The 26,947-nt window shown below is 43.3% G+C and overlaps 1 protein-coding gene across 3 annotated transcripts; it reads left to right on the top strand.

Annotated features, from left to right (window-relative positions):
* LOC126998463 (alkylglycerol monooxygenase-like) lies at positions 1-26,665 on the top strand. 3 transcript variants are annotated; one of them, XM_050860175.1, is made up of 8 exons: positions 1-121; positions 7,073-7,298; positions 18,332-18,456; positions 18,733-18,881; positions 20,173-20,439; positions 22,652-22,803; positions 23,045-23,296; positions 25,211-26,665. In XM_050860175.1, the coding sequence occupies exons 2-8, from the start codon at positions 7,197-7,199 to the stop codon at positions 25,481-25,483; spliced, it is 1,320 nt and encodes a 439-aa protein (XP_050716132.1). In that variant the 5' UTR covers positions 1-121; positions 7,073-7,196; the 3' UTR covers positions 25,484-26,665. The 3 variants fall into 3 exon arrangements, with proteins under 3 accessions (XP_050716132.1, XP_050716133.1, XP_050716131.1); XM_050860176.1 differs by lacking the exon at positions 1-121 and adding an exon at positions 5,739-5,870; XM_050860174.1 differs by lacking the exon at positions 1-121 and adding an exon at positions 5,815-5,973.
* The last annotated feature ends 282 nt before the right edge of the window (positions 26,666-26,947 follow it).

Here is a 26,947-nt window from a genome sequence, read left to right as displayed (position 1 = left end):
GCGGTGGTGGTGTGCGCAGTGCCAGCCTGACGCCACGCCAGTCTACCGAACGCTCCCAGGCCGCCCAGGACAAGAGATACCGCTCTCGTCATTTAACTCTGGCATTAGTAAGCAGTTGAAGGTAAAATATATCCAGTGTCAAGTTGAAGTTCATTGCGCCAGATACGTAACTCCACAATGTTAGACGTGCTGTTGTTAGTCAAGGCCGCGGTGTGTTGACCATAGAGACGATAGATAGTAATGCACTGAACCTACTGAATGGATAGAGGAGCATCGATATCGTTCTTTGTGGAGATTCACCGGAGAGCAACCTTTGACGAAGCAGCTGAAGGTTCTCGTTGTAATACTTGAACCGGCGGGGCATTCATGTGCGTTGGTGTTTGCATTGTGAAAAAGATCGACTACAGGAGAAGAGATAGTAACTGTTCTCTTCAGTAAATATATGGTCAGTATTCCTCGACGCTTCCGCCTCTCACATCAACTAATACCAAAAGTCACAAAAGAAGATTAGTCGAGTTCTCATGAGTGTTATTTTTTCACGTTCATAGTACAGAAGCTTTGTCAAACTGCTACCAGGGTCAAGATACTACCCACGGAAAGGCCCACAACCTCTACGAATGCCTTGTTAAATGCGTGTGCTTAGCTGCCGAAGTGTTTCATAATATGGCCCTTAGTCTTTTTTTGGCTTTTGTTTTACTTCACGCACATTGTTTTCGTGGCCTTGTTTTAGTCTTCTCGGTTGCGTCAGTAGTTCACCCGCAGGTTTGTCGCCGATACTTACCGTGCTGAGCTTGTGTGTTGAGCTTGGGCACCCTCGATAGTTATAAGAAGGTGCGGACAAAAATAACAAAAATTGGGCCATAGTTGACAAGGCTGTCTTAGGAGTTGTGTGGATTTCCTGAAGTAGTTTAACGACGCTAGTGGTAGTTTGACCTTTTTTCTGTATCATCAACCTAAAAAACACTTATGAGGACCTAACTGATCTCCTTTTTGGCCACTGGGAAAAGTTGATGTGAGAGGCGGAGGCGTCTTAGAATGCCATATTTGCAGGGAGAGGAAACATCGTCTACCTTTTCCGTCTATGAAATAATCAATTCATGAACCATTTTACCTTTTATTTTTTTATTTTACAGCACTCTATTTCGATCAATGTTATTTTCGCATATCTCCTTGAAACTGAATGAACCTATCTTTACATTTTAGCGGACCATCATTTCTTTTCATCATGCTTTTTTTAACATCAGGTCTCGCAAAACACTCCCAAACAAACAGGGACACTTCTTTGATATTACGGAAACAATAATGAAGTGTTTACCTGCCTTCCATACCGCTATCTTCTGTATATAGTTCCTTCATAACAACGGGATATTATTTTCATATACAAGAAAAATGCACAAAGAGGAAAAAAAAAGTTCGTGGCCTATATTTTCTTTAAAGTCTTATATATGTAATTGTTTGACCTCATGCATCGCCTCGCCAGTACGGAATTCTTGTAGATGATTACGCAGCTTTACACACACACACACACAAACACACACACACACACACACACAAAGATACGCACGTTATCTGATGAAGTGTCGGAGATGATCGATGCGGCTACGAGCGTAAAATTATTGGTTGCAAATGAATAAAAAAAAAAAAAAAAAAAAAATTGCAGAGCCCGAAAATAAAACCTAATCATCCGTTGTCAATTGCTAAGTGTATATTTGCGATTTTTTGTTATCTTTCATTATCAACATCCGTCTTGAGGGAATTACTGTTTTGTTTATTATCTATCTCTGTCTGTCTGTTTTTTTTTCTGTTTTTCTGTTTCTTTGTCCGTCTTTGATCGGAATTACTGTTTTGTTTATTATCTATCGCTGTCTGTCTGTTCTTTTCTGTTTTTCTGTTTCTTTGTCCGTCTTTGATCGGAATTACTGTTTTGTTTATTATCTATCGCTGTCTGTCTGTTTTTTTCTGTTTTTCTGTTTCTTTGTTCGCCTTTTATCGGAATGTCTCAAATACGGATCATTATCTCCCTGGAACGTTCTCCCCCCGAAAAAAAGACTAAATGATGTCGAGTGAAAGAAAAAATGAAAAAGTGTATTACAGTCCCCACACGCAAAAAGAAGAAAAAAAAAACAACCCTCACTCGCTATATTAGTAAAAGTTTAATTATTCGTGTTCTTAATCTTACTCTCGTTCTTAATTCATTTCAGTCTTCTTGTCATTTTGAGGAAGGAGGAAGAAGGGAAGACGTGCGTGCTGAGATGAGTGGATTCCCGAATACTTTTGCCAAGGCTCTTCAGCAACCCTTTTTTTTTTAGGCCCTTGAACAACCTTTTTTTTGTCAGGAATACATTCACCTTATAAAACCTGTGTTCCTTTCCTTCCTCTTCCTTCTCCAACTTGTCGATGTTCTAACTTCATTATTATTATTATTATTATTATTATTATTATTATTATTATTATTATTATTATTATTATTATTATTATTATTATTATTATTATTATTATTATTATTATTATCATTTTTTTTTACTTATCATTATTATCACAAGTATTAGTATTAGTATTAGTATTAGTATTAGTATTATTAGTAATAATAATAATAATAATAATAATAATAATAATAATAATAATAATAATAATAATAATAATAATAATAATAATAATAATAATAATAATAATAATAATAATAATAATAACAACAATGATAATATTAACAGAAATGCTTCCCGTATCCGACATAATATACCCATCAGACCATCCGGATACAGACAAAATCCGGATACGGAACAGTATCCGGACAGACTCTACCGACACAATGTGTACAGTGAAAAGCTCCCCTCCTTCTAATTTTGTCGGTGTTTCTTGGTCTCCGGGTTGTCGTATTTAGACATTAAAACACACATCGGAATATCCAATGTAATGCTGGACGCCACAGAGAGACGATGCATAAACAACAAAATCCTGCCAGCGGGTGAGTTTGGCCGTCCTTTAAGGAGGCGGACGGCCAATTTTGCTCATCCGGTGGGCAAGGGGCTATTATCTGTGCGTGCCAAGAGAGGCTGGAGAGCTGACTTTTTGTAAATTTTCAGGCCGACCCAACCAGCCATGTCGAGACTTTACGTCCGGATACTGCCAAGCAAATTCGAATACGGACGTCTTAGAGCAGTGGCTCCCAAACTTTTTAACATGATGCCCCATACTGATCGCGTCTTTACTGTGTGCACCCATGTGGCGGAAGGTCTTCATTGTTGCCGCACGTTTTGGCTTACTGATGTCGATCGTTGAGGTGATAAGGTCGTGGTCGGCAATAACATTTGCCGTTACGTCCGCATGTAGCACGGTGTCGCGTTTGTTGGTCACTATGACATCCAGGAGAGAGAGAGAGAGAGAGAGAGAGAGAGAGAGAGAGAGAGAGAGAGAGAGAGAGAGAGAGAGAGAGAGAGAGAGAGAGAGAGAGAGAGAGAGAATTATATTCATTCTAATAGAGTGACATGTGATTTTAATACGTATACCGGAGGCGCGCGCTCACACACACACACACACACACACACACACACACACACACACACACACACACACACACACACACACACACACACACACACACACACACACACACACACACACACACACACAATTCTAAATATATGAAAATGCAAAAAAGACCGGGAAAAAATAGGGGATTGGAGTGTTTCCTTGTGCAAGGGGCTTTGGCTTTGGCAGTTGGACTTCTTTGCTCTCCAAACAAGCTCGGAGGGCACGTGTCAGGAATACTCCTCCGTCAGAAGCTGAACCATTGGACCCGATGGCAGTATAAGTCAATTTATAATCTTTTGTAGTTGAATACAAAGAGCCAGCATTCTGAGGGCTCCTGATGGCAATGTGTTTGCCATCTATGGCACCAAGACAGTGATGAAATTGCTACCTGTTTGAGTAATGACTGGCTATTGTTTCCTATCCTTCTGGTGTTGTGGGACACTGAAGCCCTTCTTCTTGAACCTCCTCAATGATTGCCTCACATGTCTCTGGGATTATCTTGCAGATGGTATTGTTTGCAACTCTGAAGGAGTACTGGAGACTGAGGTAGCTCCCACCTGTAGCAAGGAACCTCAGGGTGATGGCGAGCCGAATAGCGGGTGAGATATAGATTCCCGCCAAAAGGTGTTCTTGACGATGCGTGGTGCCACTCTGTTCAGGATCTCCTGGACCATGTCTCTGTCCATGCGCATTAGGTTTTTGAAGCCTGCCGGGTCCTCAGCCTCTAGTTCCTTCATGAGAGTATCCAACATACCCAGAGTAACTCTTCTCTGCATCCATGCCCTCACCCACGTTGCCCTACGTCTCTTCTTCTGTATTCTTCTTAACCGTCTATTTTCCATTAGATATACAAGCATCAACAAACTTTGGTCACGGTCTACCTCCAATTGCAGGAGTTCAATTTCACGTTAATTCACGAGAACTGAGTAAAGCCATGGCGATGTCAAACGCAGGAATGATAAAAAAATACCTGGACGGGCGTTTATATACCCTTCTCACTGGGTGTGGCGACGAACGTGTTTGATCGTCTATGTGCCGCAGGTCTGCCGCCGGTAGACCGGCGGTCTACCGCAGGCTGACCTGCTGCAATCTCCGGTCTGAGAAATCGAAAATCGTATATGGTCGCCGGTTTACCGGTGGTAAGCCGCCGTCCTGCCTGTTGTAGACCCACGGTAAGCCGCCGGTCCCGGGTATATTGCCTATTTTGCCGGCGGTCAGGCCCCGATCGGGACCGGGACCGGGACCGGGAATGTTTGCGAGGGGGACTGGGAGGGGGATTAGCTCCATTGGTGATGGTGGGCGAATCTTCCTGACCTATTCCTCTTCGACTTTCACTCAGGTTGTTTTGAAATGTTCATTCCCTCACCCAATATCTGCTCCACGGTTACGGATACTCATTACTTTTTTATGTAAGATGACATCAAATGTATTCATGATTCTCGTTTGTTGATGTATTTAACGTATTACGCGGAATATGAAGAAAGTTTTGTAAATTAAGGAAGTAGTATGTAGAAGTATATAGTAGTAGTAGTAGTAGTAGTAGTAGTAGTAGTAGTAGTAGTAGTAGTTTTTTCCCCCTGCAGATGACAGCTCAAGGGCTACAAACGAAAAAAAATCAAGAAAAATTGTATTCCGGTGAAGAGGTGAGACACGCACATATACACAAAAAAAATCACGTTTTCCTTTGGTGGTGTATAGCTTCAAGGGTTACTTTTTGCGTAGCGAGGAAGTAATTACAGGTGATGCAGTGTTTTCCAACGACTTAGACGGACGCTTGGGAAAAAAAGATGGGTGTTTACGTCATGCATTCTTAACACTGAGACTTTATTTGTTTGTGATATTTATGAATCAGCTTTTAAATATTAGGCGTCGATTGAGAGAGATAGAGAGAAAGACATAGATAGATAGATAGATGGGTAGATAGATAGATAAATAGGTAGACAGACAGTAAGAGAGAGAAGAGGGAAAGAACGAAAGAATAAGAGAACAAACGAAGGAGACAACAAATCGCGCACGCACACACAAACAAACAAGCACTTACAAGCACACACACACACACACACACACACACACCACACACACACACACACACACACACACGATAATAAAAAAAGATCTCACCTCCACCACCGTGACTCTCAAGCCAGCAGGCAACTCCTTCCTTTATATTGCACTTGCACCTCACCTTCCCAACACTCCCTCCTGGGCCTCAGGTCAGCGTCCCTCACTACGCCCTGGGCCGTCTTTGTAGGAGCCTCGCGCCTCACCCTGCCTACCTCTGTGCCTGCATTCGTGTTTGCCTTCCTGTCAGCACACATACCGCATTCGTAACCTTTCCTGTAAGTTCCGCTGTTTCCTTGTGCCCAGCTTTAACAGAATAACGAAGACTACACGGGAGAAAAAGGAGGATTGTGCGCCATCCAACAAGGAGCTCTGTAACGGGTATGTTGTCCCTGTCATGGTCCTACGTCACGCGTTGCTTGTGGGCCAATAATTAACAGTCACAACCTGGGTAAGAAGACGCCGCCAAGCTTAGAGAAAGTGCGTGATAAGGTCCATAGGGAACGCAAAGGAATGAAGGGTGTGGGTTTCGTGGGTGTTAGGATAGGCTATAGAAACCCCGCTCTGCGCTGCGTGACGAAGTGGAAAGGATTTGTCAGTATGGTGTTAATGGCGTTCAGGATGACTATATAATTTATATACTCGTGGTGACTTCTCACTCTCCCCTGTGTAGCCAAATTGAAATGACTGTTTTTAGCGTTCAGGGTAAATTTTCAGTGGTGAGAGTGACAGATTCCCGCTTTGCCCTGCGTAACCAAGTAGAAAAGGAGTTGACTGTGCGGTGTGTTCAGGATAACATTTCGTGGTGGTCAGGGTAACTTTGATTCTTACTCTGCGCTGTATAACGAAGTTAAGTGGAGATCACTGTACGCTATTTATAACGTTCTGAATCTAACTACGCGCCGCGTGACGAAGTGAAAAGGAGTTGACAGTGCTGTGTTTATGGCGTTCAGGATAAATTCTTTAAGTGGTTTGAGTGACTGAGATTCCTTCTTTGCCCTGTATAGTGGAGTGGAGTTGACGGTGCTGTGTTCATGATAATTTAAATTAGACGCCCTCCCGAGGCATGGTGCGAAGCGAAGGAGAAAATGAGAATAATTATTGTAATGCTTCACTGTGCCACCTGGGATCCAGAAAGATTTTGCAAAGTTACAGATTTGTTAGCCCTCGTATAGGTAACGTACGCTACCGCTGCGTAGCGAGTTATGTGTGGATCCAGACTGAGTCTGGATCCACACATAACATAGGACTGACCAATGAAAGGTTCGAAACACAGGTTACATTTTACATAAAAGAAATTAGCACATTGGGACCGGCGTGTTGTTGCTAAGGACAGGGATGAGTTATGCCAGCGTACACGACACAGCGTATTCGTGTATTATATCTCTTTTCATTGTATGCACTATATTTTGCGATTATGCCCCGTATATACTTATTTATTCGTAGGCATAACATTACGTATCTTTATCTGCCTTTCCAGGAATTCTTGTGTCTCCAGCCAGAACGCTATCGAATAAGAATCCCAAGAGCTAGACGGTGGGTATAGGCAGAGGAGAATCATCATCATCATCAGTAGCAACAACAGCAAGGCGACGCAGCGCAGCATGGAGGCGGCGGCGAGGCGCGTGGGCACCCTCTTCTACCTGGTGCACCCCAACGCCTCCACCTTCCAGCACGCGGAGGAGGTGCCGGACTACGCCAACGAGGTGCGTGTGCGTGTGTGTGTGTGTGTGTGTGTGTGTGTGTGTGTGCAGGTCATGGCAAGGACGAAAGGAGAGGACTGCTGCGTAACTACTCCATTTGACGAAGATTACCGCGGAAGTGTTTAGGCAAATACCTGTAATGCACCAAATGTTGATTGCCTGGATGGACGTAGGGGGGGGTGAGCGGATCGCATTAACAAACAAACACACCAGATAAAACAGCGGAGAAAGAGAGATACAGATACACACGAAGATAATTTTTACACTAGAAACTCACAACTAGCACATTTGAGGATACATATAAAGGAAAAGACACGGAAGGAACAAAGCCGTTAGCATAAGACGCCTATCCGTACATGAACAACAACAAAAATATAAAGTAAAAAAAAAAAAATCTTTACAACTAAGGGTAACAACACTTCTATTTTTTTCTCTCATGTAAAAAACAACAACCCTTCTCTGATCACTTCCTGGACCTGGCTTTAATCTATGCACGATCCAAACAACCTCGCGTGTGAAGATTGTTTTTTTTGGTTTTTTTTTTTCAGGGAATTCGGTCATTTTATAATTATTCTTAAGTTGTGCAGTGCGTCTCCCCTCAACTGTTCCGTGCATGTCCGTCCACCCAGCCTCCGTCGCATCCTCTTGAATTATGTGTGTGAAGGTCACCTCTCCGAGCCGCTGAGCTGTGGGTAACGGGCGGGTCGGAACTCACAAACTAACCATATATTCATTTAATAATTTGCAGTGAATATCTCGGCAATATGTATGCTCCTCACCTCAACCTAAACTAATCAAACACTCTAATCAGTAACATGGGTCCCGATCAGCAAGACACTAGACAACTTAGTTCTTCCGCGTGTGCTCCTTGATTTCATGATAAAGAAAACTATATATGTCATTCTGCATGTTAAACAGATTACACACACACACACACACACACACACACACACACACACACACACACACACACACACTATACATGCCTCGCCAGAATACCTTATACCCTGGTCTGTTATTACTCCCTTGATTACTGCCTCGGTGTTCCAGTGGTTGCGGGCACGGCTTCACTCCTTTTCTTTCTTTCTTTATGGCACTCAAGTTAAGGTTGGTTGGGTACTGAAATTACACACCGCAATAAAAGATGAAAAAAGGACAGTGGATATCTGTGATCTTTTTTTTTTTTTTTACTTTTTCCACAAAGGTAATTTTTTCGCATATATAATTTTTTTCACCAGGACAATAATTCCCTATCTTTCTGCGTAGGCCCCAGAAAAAAAAACTATCTTTTTCTCATGTAAAAAAACAACAACCCTTCTCTGATCACTTCCTGGACCTGGCTTTAATCTATGCACGATCCAAACATCCTCGCGTGTGAAGATTGCTTTTTATTTCTTTCAAGGAACTCGGTCATTTTATAATTATTCTTTAGCTCCGATTTTGTTTCTTCTTCAAGGCGAGTAAGAAAACACAACAAGAACAGCCAGCTAAGACGTCTAAAGAATATTGCGCCAGCGGACTTTTTCTTTCTTTTTCTTTTTTAGTCTTTCCTTTGCCGCCCTTGAGCTGCTTCCATTACTAAAAAAAAAAACATCACGAGATCGAACCTTTTGCTTATTGGCATTTTTAACAGCTTTTCCTTTCTTGCGTAACGAACTTTTTTGGCTGCGGGTTTTTTGTCCGATATGTTTTGCTTCGCTCTCACACACACACACACACACACACACACACACACACACACCTCTTTCCTTCCCTCTATCCTCCCCTTGCGGCCTCAATCTCCTCCTAACGACCCTGACACATGCGCTAAGAGGCCACTCAACGTCTTTACAGCGGCGAGAAAGGGAAAGGAAGAATGACCGCATAAAAGAAACCAGGTAAGAAAACGAAAAAGAGGAAAAGGGACTCCGACTCCGACTGTAGAGCGATCAAAACTTTTTATCGCGGCTTAGTGTTACATCGCCTGCATACAACGACGAGGGTGAACCGAGATATTAGCAGTAAGAACATAAGAACATAAGAACGCAGGAGTCTGCAAGAGGCCGGTAGGCCTGTACGAGGCAGCTCCTTTGACCCTAAGCTCCCGTGTATCTAACCCCACCTAATATCGCTGTCCATGAATTTATCTAGTCTATTTTTGAATGTAACAATTGTATTGGCACTCACCACATGACTGCTAAGCCTATTCCACTCATCCACCACCCTGTTAGTAAACCAATTTTTGCCTATGTCCCTGTTGAATCTGAATTTATCCAGTTTAAACCCGTTACTTCGTGTCCTACCCGGTTCTCTTACCAACAAAACCTTATGAATGTCTCCCTTATTAAAGCCTTTCATCCATTTATAAACCTCGATCATGTCTCCACGCACCCTTCGCCTTTCTAGAGAATGCAAGTTTAACTGTTTGAGTCTTTCCTCGTATGGCAAGTTTATCAACCCCTGAATCATCTTAGTCACCCTCCTCTGCACCGATTCTAACATTTTGATATCCATTCTATAGTAGGGTGACCAGAACTGAACCGCATAGTCAAGATGAGGTCTAACTAATGCTAAATATAGTTTGAGGAAGACTTCGGGGCTTCTGTTGCTTACGCTCCTTGAAATAAATCCCAGTACCCTATTAGCTCGATTTCTAGCTTGAATGCATTGTGCCCTTGGACGGAGATCAGAGCTCACTAAGACCCCTAAATCCCTCTCGCACCCAGACCTACTTATGAGAGTGTCATTTAAGCAATAGTTATGTGAGGGGTTGTTCCTACCTACACTCAGAATACTGCACTTCCCTACATTGAACTCCATTTGCCATTTATCCGCCCAGTCATATAATCTGTTGAGTTCACCTTGGAGAATACTAGCGTCCTGATCCGACTCAATTACTCTACTGATCTTGGTATCATCTGCAAATTTACTAACATCACTACTAATTCCTGTGTCTAAGTCATTGATATAAATAATAAACAAAAGTGGACCTAATACCGAACCTTGTGGGACCCCACTCATAACACATCCCCAGTCAGATCTTTTACCATTGATTTGCACTCTTTGCTTCCTATTGCTAAGCCACGCCTTGACCCAGTTCAAAACTTTACCCTCTACTCCGTGAGCCTGTAATTTAAGCAACAGTCGTTGGTGAGGAACTTTGTCAAACGCTTTACTAAAATCAAGATAGATTACATCATAATTTTCATCTCTGTCAACCGCCTCAAATACTTTATTGTAGAAGGACAAGAGATTGGTGAGGCATGACCTACCTTTTGTGAACCCATGCTGCGAGTCGTGAATTAAGCTATATTTCTCTAAATGCTCCCGAATGTTCCTGGCTATTATGGACTCCAGCATCTTCCCTATAACCGATGTTAAGCTAATTGGGCGATAGTTTGAAGCAACTGACCTGTCCCCTTTTTAAAATCGGCGTCACATTAGCTACTTTCCATAGGCTCGGCACATAGCCAGTATTTACCGACATCTTAAGGATGTCGGTTAGTGGAATCACTGATTATATCACCTAACTCCTTTAATACCCTCGGAAATATCCCGTCAGGACCTGGCGACTTGTTCTTCTTAAGCTTATCTATCTCATCCTGAACTACTTGCCTGGTAATGATTATATCCCTCAATTTATCGCCATCCCCGCCCTCGTACACCTGAACTCTTTCCGGTATAGTCGTTCGATCCTCCTGTGTGAATACTGAAAGGAAGTAGTCGTTCAACAATGTGCTCATATTTTCGTAATTTTCTACTAGCTCCCCTGTGTTTGTTTTCAGCGGTCCAATTTTCTCCCGTGTTTTTGTTCTATACATCTGAAAGAAGCCCTTAGGATTACTTTTCGCCTCATTTGCTACTTTGATCTCATAGTTCTTTTTTGCTATCCTGGTGTTTTTCTTAACTAATCTAGATAGTTCGACGTACCGGCCCCTGAGATGTGTTTCCCCATTCTTTATTTTCTGATAAATTCCCTTCTTTAGCCCAATCTCGTGTTTAAGTCCACGAGTCATCCACTTAGGATCATTGTTTTCTTTTCTAAGTGTTCGCTGTGGTATATGCTGTTCTTGCCCCTCTACTATTACTCTAACTAAATTATTGTAAGACATTTCTACCTGGTTCTCCTGGCTCTCCAATCCGCAGTTCTGGCCCTCATGAATCCCTAAATTATCCCAGTTTACCCCTTCAAGATGTCTTCGAAGCCCCTCGTAGTTTGCTCTTCTAAAATCTGGCACTAACACTGGGTTTGGTTCACGGGTTACCGCCCAGTCTAAGCTAAAACGAACCGTTCTGTGATCACTATTTCCTAACTCTCCGCCCACCTCCAACTCACGTAGCAAGTTCCCATTATTGGTTAGGACTAAGTCTAATATGTTATCTCCTCTGGTAGGCTCAGTAACTACCTGCTTAAGGAAATTATCTTGTATAACTTCAAGAAAGTCCTCGGCTTCCAGGTCACCCACTAGATCTTCCCAGTCTATATTCCTATAATTAAAGTCCCCCATTACACAGACATTTCTACTCATACTCGCCCTGCCAATCTCCTGTAGTAATATACTCGTGTCCTGCCTGTTAAGGTTGGGTGGCCTGTATATAACTCCTAGAGTTAGTTTTCTTTCCTTTGTAAACGTCCACCCAAACTGATTCTGAATCCATGTTAGTTTTGACTGAGTTGTTAACTAAACATTTAAGTGAGTCTTTAACATATAGCGCAACTCCACCTCCCTTTCTGCCCCTTCTGTCTTTGTGAAACATCTGATAACTCGTTATTTCAAATTCTGATCTAAAATTTCTATTAGCAGTGTCTATCCATGTCTCAGTGATCGCTATTATGTCAAAATTTTCTGAACAAGCTTCACCCCTTAGTAAGTCTATCTTGTTTCTGAGGCTCCTGCTGTTAGTATAGAAGATTCTTAGCCCGTCCTCTGTTACTCCTCTAGAATTACTTCTAAGCTGCCTGGTTATATTATGAGCTGGATGTCCCCTCTCATTACTCCTCCCATTGCTCCCATTACTCCTCCCCCCCTCGCCTATACTAAAAAATCCCTCAGGGTACCAAGTGCTCGCTCAAGGAAGTCTGAGAGAGCCTCAACACCCTTGAACGTCAAGTGTATCCCGTCACGGGCGTAGAGGGCGTCGTTGCCAAAGAAGAGGTCCCAATTGTCGACGAACAGCCACCCATTGCGCTCGCAGTGCTCAGCAGTTTAGGGGTAGGGTAAGGGAAGGGTAGGGTAAGGGAGGGGTAGGGTAAGGGTAGGGGTAGGGTAAGGGAGGGGTAGGGTAAGGAGGGTAAGGTAAGGGAGGGGTAGGGTAAGGAGGGTAAGGTTAGGGGTAGGGTAAGGAGGGTAAGGTTAGGGATAGGGTAAGGGAGGGGGAGGGTAAGGAGGATAAGGTTAGGGGTAGGGTAAGGGTAGGGGTATACGGTAAAGGAGGGTTAGGGTAAGGGTAGGGTAAGGTTAGGGGTAGGGTAAGGGTAGGGGTATACGGTAAAGGAGGGGTAGGGTAAGGGGAGGGTAAGGTTGGAGGTAGGGTAAAGGAAGGGTAGCAAGAGGAAACCGTCGGGGGTGGAGGCGGCGAGTGAGTGAAGCGACGCACCTCCTGAAGTATGAAGTATGCTCCCTATTAGTTAGTGCGACCCCTGACAAGTCTATCGAATCATCTCCTGAACTTATGAACATCCTTTTGGTCTCGGAAGGAAAAGGATGTTCGAGGAGATGTGAGGCATGCAGCTGACTCGTTCTGAAATGCTATAGCGTATACCCCAACTTTACCTTTAAAACAGTTGCTATCTAAAATCCATCGGCTGTATGTCACTTTTGGGTAATAATGGAGCGGAGATGAGCACCGAGGCCACGCGCAGCTATAGCGTATGCCCACAACTTTACCTTTAACACAGTTGCTATCTAAAATCCATCGGCTGTATGTCACTTTTGGGTAATAATGGGACGGAGATGAGCACCGAGGCCACGCGCAGCTATAGCATATGCCTCCAACTTTACCTTTAATACAGTTGCTATCTAATGTATGTCACTTTTGGGTAATAATGGAACAGAGATGAGCACCGAGGCCACGCGCAGCTATAGCGTATGGCCCCAACTTTACCTTTAAAATAGTTGCTATCTAAAACCCATTGGCTGTATGTCACTTTTGGGTAGTAATGGAACGGAGATGAGCACCGAGGCCACGCGCAGCTATATTTATAACGTATGCCTCCCAGTTGCCTCCAAGAACTCATCGACCGGGGCATGAACGATAGAGGAGAAAATTAAGGAAAAGTAGAGAAAATCGAGGCTATTACGTGTGAGCGTCGTACGATTGAGACCGTTGTCGTACTACTTGATGTTTCGAGGTACGACTTACACCTTTTCGACTAGCCGGGCACTATCTCTCGTAGCGTATACATTTTTTAGCAAATTGCGTTTACATAAGTCAGATCCGTGAAGTATATGAAGGGAAAGTTAATCAGTGAGTAGTTTAGGAGCAGTGAGTAGCGGGCTTTTTTTCACATTTGTTTTCTTTTTTTATGCCCTTGAATCTGCTGTAAAAAAATAAAATAAAAAAGTGAAACGATTTTGGTCCATGGTCCATTACGACTCTTTCCCAAGGTTACAGAAAACAGTGACCGGGTCTTGATGGGTGATTTTTTCGTCCAAGGCGCGGAAGTCAGGTAAAACTATCACTATATAGCAACACAAAGCAGTCCATCAGATCCCAACAGCTTCTACGAGAGTCTTTTCAAACAGGCGAACTGAGATGCCGATACCTTTAATGATACGGGCTTTGGGCCATATTTTTAAACATTTCTGCGCCCAAGAACACGTAATTTACTAGTCTTTCGTGGGAGTTTAAGACATTTCCAGGGGCACTTTTATAACCCTGGTGGTAGTCTGACCCTTCTTCTGTACCGTGAAACTAAAAGAGCACTCATTAGAACTCTATTAACCTCCTTTTTTGGACTTTGGAAATAGTTGGTGTAAGGGGCGGGAGCATTTGACAATACCAACATTTAGATTATACAGACTCCTTACGCTCTTATGTTCTTATGTTCACTTGCTAATACTCTCTCTTTATTTATCTATCTATCTGCACAGCCTACATATCTATCGCTGTCCTGTCAATCTTGCGTCACCCAAAACGAACGCGCCCACAACCAAAGGAAGGAAATTGGAAGGGAAGGGGGGGAAGGGGGGAGGGAATCTACTTTTTCTTTTGTTTTAGAGTGGAGGCCTTAGATAACTCCTTCGTTTATGGCGTCACGTTGATGGCGTCAGTGTGCCACATAAAGGGAGAGAAAATGCTCCATAACGTAAAGAAAAAAAGGCCCATAACGAAAAAAAGAGGGTTATTTTTTCTCTTTTTTTCTCTCTTTTTTTGGTTCTCTCTCTCTCTCTCTCTCTCTCTCTCTCTCTCTCTCTCTCTCTCTCTCTCTCTCTCTCTCTCTCTCTCTCTCTCTCTCTCTCTCTCTCTCTCTCTCTCTCTCTCTCTCTCTCTCTCTCTCTCTCTCTCTCTCTCTCTCTCTCTCTCTCTCTCTCTCTCTCTCTCTCTATCTCTCTCTCTCTCTCTCTCTCTCTCTCTCTCTCTCTCTCTCTCTCTCTCTCTCTCTCTCTCTCTCTCTCTCTCTCTCTCTCTCTCTCTCTCTCTCTCTCTCTCCATCTCTTATTTTCTTTCGAACTCATCAATCTATCTGTCTATCTATCTATTTGTCTATTTATCTAACTATCTATGCATCTATTTATTTGTCCAACTACACCTGTTTATTTATCTGTTTAATCTATATATCTCCTCCCCCTACAACTATCTATCTACCCACTGCTCTCTATCTATGCATCTATCTATCTCTCTATCGGTGTCTCTATAGTGTGACTACGCAGATCTTCGCGGCAACTTTCCTGTTCCCTGGCGAGTGACCGAAAAAAAATATATGTAAAAACGATCATATTAGAAAAAGAATATATTCCTTTATTTTTTTGCCTTCCGCCCCCTTCTTTTTTTCTTTGATGGGGGGAAGGTTCTTGTAAAACACCAAATTTTCTTGTCTGTGTGTGTGTGTGTGTGTGTGTGTGTGTGACCTTGTGGTGCTGCGTGGAGGTCATGACGACATACAAGATTCGTTTTTATAAGGGCTGTAAATTTAGCATGGAGTCACCTGCTTAGTCATACGTCAATATACGGAGTCGTGTGAGGAATATGAACGACCGCAAGAGTGAAAGAAAGACTTTAAATTCATATTCTCAAACATTTCGGGGCTTACACACCCACACTTGACAAGGCTTTCATAGAGGTTTTGTTATAGTGTTTCCATGAGTGTATATACATTTATGAGCCTAGCGACAGTTTGACAAGGCTTCTGCAGAATGTGAAAACTCTCACGAGCACCCGACTGATCTCCTTTGTGGTCTTTAGAGATATTTGTTGTGGGAACCGGAAGCGTCTGAGAATACAGGCTAACAAGCTGTGCACTGGCCATCCGCATCAAGTTGAGTTATTGGTGAATGATGACAAATGAAGCCGCGTTAAAGTTTATGGAGTTGTCCCACCAGCCTCCAAGGAAGATAGCTTACTGGGTATTCGAATTAACTCGAGTTTGAGGAAAATCAATATAAATAGAGTCATCGTGAAGCATCTATTGGCAATACCAGGGTCAATGACTTTGTTTTGGCTGATGATGCAGCAATCCTTCCGGAGTCACTGGAGGTTCTGGTGATGGCTCACGAGGCACTGCACAAGGAGGCGAAGCCCTTGGGATTTCAGGTCTCCTGGGCCAAAACCAAGTTACAGGTGTTAGGAGGCTTGTTGGATGAGACATTACAGTCTGTTCATGCGTGTGGCGAGAACACTGAGATCTGGGAAAATTTCATATATCTTGGTAACGTAGTTCATGACAACAGTGGCTCTCACCAGGAAGTCTTACGACGGATTGGCTTGGCCCACGATGCTATGGACTCGCTCAGCACTAGTATATGGCGTTGTCGATACCTGTGTAGAAGGACAAAGATCCAGATCTTCAAGTCCCTTGTGCTCTCTGTCTTACTCTATGGTTGTGAGACATGGACACTAAATAGGGACTTGGAGAGGCGAATTGATGCCTCTGGTAATAAATGTCCACGCAAAATCATGGGATATCGTTGGAATGTCTTTGTGTCCAACCGGCGACTACTCCGTGAAACTGATTCGACATATATTACCTGAATAGTCCGTTAAAACTAACTCCGGCTATACGAGCATACGCGCATGTGGCACGCTACCCAAGACCCGACCCTGCTCATCGGATTGTCTCTTGAGTGGAGGAAGACAAGGGGACGCCCACAGAGTTCGTGGGTCGAGCAAGTCGATGGATCCTGCCAGGAGGTATACTCAGGATGAGAAGGGGGCCTACATTACCCTGATGAACCTCCGGACTTAGCGTCGTAGGGTGGGCGAGGCGACGCGTCACCCCGGCGTATGCCCTCATTGATTCATTGAATATATAGAAATATATGTAAGGAGATTTCAACAGGCAAGGGGTAAATAGTGTTGAAGAAAAAAAAAGAGAAAGTGTTCCTGTCTCGCTTGCTCTTCTGTTTGTGAAGACAAAAAATATATGTTTTTGTGTCTTCAGTTCTTGTGTTCGCACAGACAAGAGTGTAAAAATTTAAAAAAAGTTTGTATTTCGCTAGTTTTTTCTTTGTACACGGAGACAAGACTTAAGGAAACGGCCACATCTCGCTAGTTCTTGTGTTCTTGTGTGAACCAGAAGAATGGAAAAAGTTAATATCTTTGACGTTTACGATAAAAAAAAGTTTGGTTAGTCTTACAGAGAACATCCTACGGAATCCCCCCCCAAAAAAATAATGAGTTAATATCTTTAACGTTAAAGATCAAAAGTCCGTCATTTTGATAACAGCCTACAGAAGCGAAGAAAACAAACAAACTAAAAATATTAAGGTAAAGGATTATGGTCACTTCCACTGATCCCTGCGTCACTTTTACGAACATGACTCGTTCTTCAGAGATTTTTTTTTTTTTTTTACTGAACCAGTTTTCTTGTCTCGTGATTTCTTGCTTTCTTTTGACGATCTACTTACTCAACAAGTGACGCATGAGTGTAAACCATGAAGTCCACACTCACACACACACACACACACACACACACACACACACACACACACACACACACACACACACACACACACACTCGACACCACCATCACCGCCACCACCACTACCACAACCACCACCATCAGCAGCAACAACGACAACAAAACAACAAAATTAACATCCCCCTGACCACCCCGCCCCCGCCACTACCATCAGAGACACGCCAGTCCTCGTCGGCACACAAAAACACTACCACCACCACCACCACCACCACCACCACCATCAACAACACCAACAACAACAGGAACATCAGCGAAGTGGGCCACGCTATTTCTCAACATACAGGTGGAAACGTGTTACATGAACGGACGAAAAACTTACGTAAAGAAAAACTTATGTAAAAAATAAATACGTGCGTCCAGTTTGAGGGAGAAAAACCAAAGGGGAAAAAATGGATTAGCCCTCCGGAGATGAAGGACAAGAAAAAAACCCCAGAAAAAAGCTCTTGAAAGTCCGAGTAACACACACACACACACACACACACACACACACACACACACACACACAACTCAACCGAAAACATGAAGTTCCAAACTCAATGGAAACAACAACAGTAACAACGAAATAACAACAACAACAACAACAACAACAACAACAATTTTTCTTCCTCTTCTTCTTTTTCTTCTTCTTCTTCTTCTTCTTCTTCTTCTTTTTTCTTCTTCCCTCTTTTACATCGGTGGTTACACGCCTGATATGATTCATGTTTATTGAAACAAGCCCGCGGACCAGGTATAATTCAGTTTTTATCATGTACTTATCAGCTGCAGCTGATTATATATATATATATATATATATATATATATATATATATATATATATATATATATATATATATATATATATATATATGTATATATATAGATATACCTATTGAGGGCAATACACTTCTAAAAAAAATGCTTGTCCTTCATTCTCAGGCCGTTCCAGTGGTCATCATAATTGTCATCCTGGAGATGGCGGTCAAGCTGGCGATGGGAAGGCCGTACCGCGTCAACGAGGCGCTCTCCAGCGCGAGTCACGGCGCCATTCACGAGGTCGGCAGGTGAGGCACATCTCCGGTGAAAGTCGACACTTCCTCTGGGCGGGTGACATTCTTTCATGCTGAAAGAGATTAATAGATACAACACACATATATCTCGACCTTATCATTCCTTGTTCATTGCAAGACGAAAACATCTTTTCGACGTCCTCCATCTCTCTATCTGATGTTAGTGCACTCCATCCTGCTCCATGATGAGTTGATAAGTTAAGGAAGCTGTGCCGATGTGTTCTGGCGCGGGAAGCTCCAGGTGGCTGTGTTATGACTTGTTGCCGGCAGGATGTTGGTGACGGGAACGATGCTGCTCGGTTACGAGTGGCTGTACCAGTACCGCCTGCTGGACCTGGCCTGGGACTCTCTCTTTACCTGGCTGGCAGCTTTTGTCCTGGTCGACTTCTGCTACTACTGGGTTCACCGAGCAAACCACGGTAAGCACAGACCAGAGGCCCCTCTCCGGACATGAAAGAGCTCCACTACGACTACGATTAAACTTCTAAAAACCTTTCCTACGGATTCTATCCTTCTCTTTTTACTTTTATCTCCAATTTCCTTTCCGGCAGTTCTATCTCTGCTGTGGTAGACGGTCACTGTCTTTCCCCTAAACCTTTCAACAGTGGTGTCCCGCAGGGCTCTGTCCTATCTGCCACTCTCTTTCTGTTACTCGTCAGTGATATTCTTTCCACAACAAATTGTCCTATCCACTCGTACGCTGATGACTACTCTACATTATTCAGCCTCTTGCAACAGATGACCCTCCCAACAGGAATTACAAGAGTCCAGACTGGAGGCTGCAGGACGCTTAACCTCAGACCTTGCTATCATTTCTGATTGGGGTAGGAGGGACCTCGCGTCCTTCAACGCCTCAAAAACTCAATTTCTCCACCTATCAACTCTACACAATCTTCCTAACACCTATTCCCTTTTCTTCGTCATAATTCAGCTGTTACCTTCTATTACACTAAACATCCTCGGTCTATCCTTAACTCAAAATCTTAACTGGAAACTTCACATCTCTCTTACTAAATCAGCTTCCTCGAGGTTGGGCGTTCTGTATCGTCTCTGCCAGTTCTTTCCCCCGCACAGGTGCTGTTCATACACAAGGGCCTTGTCCGGCTTCGAATGCATGAGTATGCATCTCACGTGTGGGGGGTGCTCCACACACACAGCTCTTTTGAACAGAGTGGAGGCTAAGGCACTTCGTGTCTTCAACTCCTCTCCTCATACTAACAGTCTCTTACCTCTTAAATTCTGAAGCGCTGTTGCATCTCTTTCTATCTTCTACCGATATTTTCATGCTGACTGCTCTTCTGAACTTGCTAACTGCTTGCCTCCCCCCTCCAGCGGCCCCGCTGCACTCGACTTTCTACTCATGCACACTCCTGTACTGGCCAGAGCCCTTATGCAAGAGTTAACCAGCATTTTCATTCTTTTATCCCTTCCCCTGGTAAACTCTGGAACAGCCTTCCTTTGTCTGTATTTTCTCCTGCCTATGACTTGACCCCTTTCAAGAGAGGAGTATCAAGCATCTGTTCTCCCGAAATTGACCTCTTTTTTGGCCTCTTATTCTGTTTGTTTTATTGGAGCAGACCCTAGAGGGCTTTCTTTGTAGCTTTTTTGTTTTGTTGCTTTTGAGCTGTCTCCCTTGCTGTAAAAAAAAAAAAAATGAGGCGAGGGATCGTGTCATCGGAACAAAGACAGCTTTTCTTTTCTCCTGGACAGAGCTAAACATCCTGTGGGCGTTTCATCAGGTCCATCATAGCAACGAGGACTTCAACTTTGCAACGGGTCTTCGCATCTCCATGTTTCAGAAACTTTCCCACTTCGGCTTCTATCAGCCCCTGGCGCTGGTGGGCATCCCCCTGCCGGCGGTGCTCGTCCACACAAGCTTAAACTTTGTGGCACAGTTTTGGGTCCACAGCAGCATGGGCAGCCTCGGACCCTTGGAGGGGGTGATTGCGACGCCGTCCTTCCACCGCGTCCATCACGGTAAGTGATGGTGACGCCTCTCAGTCATTGCAACAAGGATGTCTTTTTCTCCTACCAGAAGGACAGCATATTGCTTTTAAGATACAGGAAGGAAAATATCCGCATCACGCCGCTCCGCATAAAAGACGAGAGAGAAAGAAGCCGAAGAGCCTTATCAAATAGACGGTGTTGACTTCACACGCAGCGCCACACGCGGCCACTCGGAGAACTGTCAAAGCGGTACTTCTCCTAGTGTACTTGGTTCTTTTTTTAATTCCGGGCTTCCGGAATACAAGGTCTTGTTTGGAGTCAAATGTCCAAACGCGTACCTGATGGTTGGGAAAATATATACTTTACCCATTGTTCGTTGATTTCAAAGTTTGCGTCTGTCTATAGTACATATGACAACTGAGTGCCGAATGTATGCGGGCCCGTATCTATCTCGTGGACAGCCCAATAGTGGCTGAAGGCAACTTGACATGTTTCGTCTCCTGAATATTTCGCTAATGGCTGTAATTTGCTTTCTAGCCCCTCTAGTATAATGTAATTTGATGTTTGATTGGAATTATTTATGACGGTGTGGTTATTTGGATTTCTGGTTTTGAAATAAGTGCTTTACACTCAAAGTGCTGAGGAAGGCAATACCAAAGCCGTAAAAAGTTAGTAAACAAAGCTTTTAATAAGCGTCCCCGTTGCAAATTGATAGCAAATAGGGTCCGTTTAATTAGAGTGATGTTTTGATATTCCTCCCTTAACTTTACAGAGAGGAAGAAATACAGCGAAACGAAGGGGTTTCTGCGGCTTATCGTGTATGGGAGGAAAGAATGGAAATATAAACCTGAATACCCGACATGCTTTCCCTATCAATCTTCTCTCATAATTATTATCTCGAGCTAGATGGTGTCTGTTGTGTGAGCCTCCTTCACTATACTCTATACTGCATATACTGTATATACTGTCTATACTGTACTTCTCCCATAATATATAGGCCAGAGCTCCATGCATATTCTCAAATATTTCAAGGCTTACACACCCACATTTGATCAGGCTTTCGTAGAGTTTGTGTGTATGTCCATGAGTTGTTCTATAACCCTAGTGAAGATTTAACAAGACTTCTGCTCCGTTAGTGTCAAAAAATACTCATGGCAACGCGACTAATGTCCTTTGTGGTCTGGAAGTATTTGTTGTGAGAGCCGAAGGTGTCTGAAAACACGGGGCAGAAGAAGACGCCAGAAAATAATAACCTAATTTGCTCCCGGTGGCGCCTTGATACTCCTCTCTTATAACCGTTTGGCATAGGAAATACAGAAGAAGAAAAACCGACACTACGGTAGAGAAGAAAAGAGAGAGACCAGCAGCTTAACCCTGCCGTTCAGACAAGGAAAAGAGCAATAGATAAACCAATAATTTATGAAAACATGCTTATTTCGGATATTGAGAGAAGAGAGGACCAAAGTCAACCATTAAGTAGCTGTAGGATGAGTTTTATATAGCAGGGAGAGGGAAAAAACAAAAAGAGACTCGCTCACAAACACCATTCGGGCAAAAAACAATGTGGAAGCAAAAAAGAGGTTAATCGTCTTGAAACTTTTGCAGTGATTGGAGAGATGGAACGATGGAGGACTGTGGCAGTTTTATTATTATTATTGTTATTATTATTATTATTATTATTATTATTATTATTATTATTATTATTATTATTATTATTATTATTATTATTATTATTATTACTATTATTATTAATATTATTACTATTATTATTACTGTTATTATTATTATTATTATTATTATTATTATTATTATTATTATTATTATTATTATTATTATTATTATTATTATTATTATTATTATTATTATTATTATTATTATTATTATTATATATCATTATCATTATCATCATCATCATCGTCGTCGTCGTCGTCGTCGAGGTACTATCATTTCCCTTAGCAACAGCAGAATCAGCAAACAGGTGACGTCACGTGGCCTCAGCGCCACGTGACACACGCCTGGCAGGGTCTGAGTGGCAGGAACCAGAGAGCAGCAGCAATGAGCAGTCTTAAACATTGTCAACTGTTAGTGTCTTTTTTTAATTTTTTTATCGGGACTCATGAACATAGAGGGCAAGATTTCAACACGAGTTATGCAGTGGCTAGGAAATATTTACACATTTAGAGCAAACTCTTCCCTTAAAAATGTCATGATGCAGCTTGAGGTGATTTCTTCCATACCACAGGTGCCAACAACTGGTGTCTTGACAAGAATTACACCAGCGTGCTCGTTCTGTGGGACCATCTCTTCGGCACCTACGAGCCGGAGCGCGAAGACACTGAGATCGTGTTTGGCCTCACGCAGCAGCCGCAGACATTCAACACCCTCTACCACGAGGTCCGTGTTTTTCAATTAGATTCATTCTCTAAAAAGCTATGTTTTCCTTCACATGAGTCCTCCATCCAATGCTTAGGTGTAAAGGAAAGTACCTGGTGCACCTGAGATGTATCTGTAAACAACCCACAAGCTGACAGTGACGCCGAGCTGCCATGTTCTTTGAGCATCGGCCCGGCCTCACTTCATGCTCCAGACGGTCTGTTCCTTTCTCCTTCCTGTCACTCCGCGGGTTTGTCCACAGTTCTTCTACTTCGGCGAGGTGTTCCGCAAGGCGCGCAGCATGTCCACCTGGACAGACTCTCTGAAAGCAGTGTTCTACGGACCCGGCTGGACCCCAGGGTCACCGCGCCTGGGGGACCCTGCCAAGTTTCCTGTCATAACAGCTCCCAGAACAAAATATGACCCTCAGATTCCCCGTTGGCAGCTGCTGTACATCGCTGTGCACCTTCTTGTAATAGCCTTGCTACAGCAGCAACTTTTCACTCGCTACCCGGTAAGACAGCAAGACAGTAGGATACTCAGGGATGTCACCAGCTGAGGCTCATTGAGATTGTTGTGTGCCGAGGATCATTATGTTTTGTATCGATATGATTTAAATATAAATGATTTATCTTCCCAACGAAACAAACATGCAGTGAATTAATAGAGGAGTCGTGTATTTAGTGACAAAATCTGGTAATTTCCTAAAAGCAAACCTAATATCCACACACACACGCACACACACACACACAAACAACAACCAAACAAACAAACAAACACGACAACAACAACAACAACAACAACAACAAACAGAATTATTAGTTGAACAGCAAAAAATCTTATTCGGAATACAAATTTAAATCACAGACTCCACCTGCACTTGGCCCGTGTCTAGCCAATAACCGTGTACTTCGACAGGCACGGCCATGCCCTGAGGGATATGGAGCTTGTACTCAACCGCATGAAAGAGCTCGACGTCAAGGCAGGCGAAGATGGTGCCCGATAATGAAATAGTAACCTTAAGGGAGTGGAGCACCAATTAAAAACCTCTATAATCACTTCTCCCTCCGAAATTAACCTTCTCTTTTTGGTCCCATTTTTTTTTTTTTTTACAAGAGAAGTGGATAAACAGCGGGCATTTTTGTTTTATATGTTTTGCCCTTGATCTGCTTCCTCCGACTTAAAAGAGGTGAACGCTAAAAAATAAGTGAATGTAGACGGCCGTGTGAAGTGAATGATGGATGTCGTAAACAGTCCATCGGTACATTCTCTCTCTCTCTCTCTCTCTCTCTCTCTCTCTCTCTCTCTCTCTCTCTCTCTCTCTCTCTCTCTCTCTCTCTCTCTCTCTCTCTCTCTCTCTCTCTCTCTCTCTCTCTCTCTCTCTCTCTCTCTCTCTCTCTCTCTCTCTCTCTCTCTCTCTCTCTCAGCCACACATACAAAGAGGCAGGTAAGAGTCTGGGAGGTCACACAATCAAGCCATAAATTGCGTTAGTAAAGTTGCATAAGTAAAGTAAACAAAGCCAACGCGTCGCCCACCATTCATGGAAGCAGTTTTTGTTCTCCCTCAAAAAGACACGTGAACTTTCAACGAAGAGGCCACAGTAATATTAACAAGTGCAAAGTTCTTCCGTAAAATGAAAGATCACGTTATGCGTCGTGGCGGCCTCTTTGACACGGAGGATGATGCCGCGACGGGGTAAGGGGCGGAATTATAAAACTGTCTCACTTCTCACATCAGCTATTTATAAAGGTCAAAGAGGGAGTCAGTCGGGTTCTAATGAGTGTTTCTTTAGGCTCAAGCTACTGTGGAAGGATCAAACTACCACCGGGGTCATAAAACTACTCCCGGATATGATCTCAACTCTTACGAAAGCCTTGCCAAATATGTGAACTCGAGCGACGAAATGATTTGAAATACGACCCAAGGACTCGCGCCGCACACCGTCGCGTTTGACCGATCTAAAACAACGTCACTACATTGTTTTGGGTGCACGAACTAAGTCGTTATTAGCTTACCACTGAAATTTGGTTATCCCTCTTGATCAAAGTTTATCATGGCGCCCCTTTTTTTATGATTTACACTAACAACAAAAGCAACAACACGATCAATACTGGCAGAAACAACCTTGATCGCATCGCCCCCAACAACAACAACAACTACAACAACAACAACAACAACAACAACAACAACAACAACAACAACAACACTAGTGACTGCATCAACAACAACAACAACAACAACAACAACAACAACAACAACAACAACAACAACAACAACAACAACAACAACAACAACAACAACAACAACTACTACAACAACAACACTAGTGACTGCATCAACAACAACGCTAGTAACAACAGCAGCACCACACTGACAATCTTCATCGCTTTAAACCAGCAAGTCCAAGCCTTTCCCTCTCGTCACCAGACTGCCTCCTGGGTGACCGTGATGGTGTTCCTGGTCTTCATCACCTGTTCTGTGGGCGTGGTGACCGCCATGATGGACGGCTGGCGGTGGGCGGGACCAGCAGAGGGCGTTCGCTGCACCGTCTTCCTACTCTACGCTCGTTCCTTATTTGCTACGCACGTTCCTGTCCTGGACGCCGCCCTCACACTCTTCTTCAGCCTGTGTGCATTCTTCTGGACGAGTCACAGCTTGGCTCACAGATACGCCGCCGCCAAGACTCAGAAAATACAATAACTATTGAAACGTTGATGTTTTGCTGATTATGTAATGTTTGGAAAGTTTTCATTGATGATGTTTTCCTATATCAGCGTTGTTAAGTTCGCAGAAGTAAGTATACAAGTATGGGGAATGTCGTCTTATTCCGCTGAAGCAATGAGCCTGCAGACGGGAAAAAAATAAAGGTTTTTCTATGACACATTTTTTTTTGTTACATATTTCTTGTTTGTCGTCCTTGTTCTTCCATCGAATGAAAGAGTGAAAGAGAAAAAATTATATTTATGATCTATTTGCCGTCGCGTTACGTGAGCCGCCTGTCGCCGCCCAGCCGACCGGCATGGTGCTGGTCAAGGTGCTGGTCAGAGTGGAGCCTCTCTCCACGCGTTGCCGCTGCCGACCAGTACACGGGCCGCAGGAAGAGACAGCACTCTTGTTCTCCGGACACACTGGACTCAAGAGGTGTCGACGAGCATTTGATAAAAGAGAAACAACACCATTGAACTAAACTGCTGCGTGGCTGTCACGGCGCCCACGACTACAACGTAAGCCTGGCGTCAACCGCCCCCTTCAGTGTATAAAGTGAAGTGGGGAGAAAGATTTTTCACATTAATTCGTATAATTCTGTATATATGATTTGGGCGCCGTGTAGCCCATGCAGCGCCGGCCACAGTCATCAAGAGAACAGAGCCTCACTGCTGACCTGTTGCGGTGAAGAAGGCTTGGCCTTGTTATGCCTTCCCAAGAATATTAAAAGGCTGCGGTGAGAAGCGCATCCATAGCAGCGGGAAACATGAACACACGAGGAAAGGCTCCCCAGCAAGTCGACGTGTGAATAGGCTTGCCTCGATTTTCTACGGAAAAACAGTGCAAATGTCGTTTGTTTGTTTTTTGTTCGTTGTCGATACAGTAGCACCTGTACAAACGTAACTATATATACCAGACCTTCAGACTTTCAGGACTACAGTGTACTCTGTGATACTTTGCAAAGGAAGGGAAAGCTGCTAAATCGAGGAACATTATAGCGTCCTGAAGATTCACATGTTCGTATACGTGAACACAACAAGTATCGGCAACGAAACAGTAGTTTTGTTGTCTGAACACGAGGAGTCAGGTCAATCTGTCCAGTAACTTGTAAGCGACTCCCACTACTTGTTCCTTTAAAGTTTAAACTGCCAAGGTATTTGAATCTCTTTATGATTCTCTCTCTCTCTCTCTCTCTCTCTCTCTCTCTCTCTCTCTCTCTCTCTCTCTCTCTCTCTCTCTCTCTCTATATCTATATATAAATATATATATATATATATATATATATATATCTATATATATAAATATAACTATATATATAAATATATATTTATACACACACACACACACACACACACACACACAGTTTACTCAATCACGAAATCTCCCTTTACCTTGGCATCGATATGCAGAGTTTCTGGCTTTGAGACCCTAGCCTAGCAGACAAGATTCTCAGGCCTT

Source organism: Eriocheir sinensis, chromosome 14 (assembly GCF_024679095.1).
Source record: "Eriocheir sinensis breed Jianghai 21 chromosome 14, ASM2467909v1, whole genome shotgun sequence".
NCBI classification, from domain to species: domain Eukaryota; kingdom Metazoa; phylum Arthropoda; class Malacostraca; order Decapoda; family Varunidae; genus Eriocheir; species Eriocheir sinensis.
The sequence above is the reverse complement of the archived record's forward strand: the minus strand, read 5'-3'. Positions and strand labels throughout refer to the sequence as shown.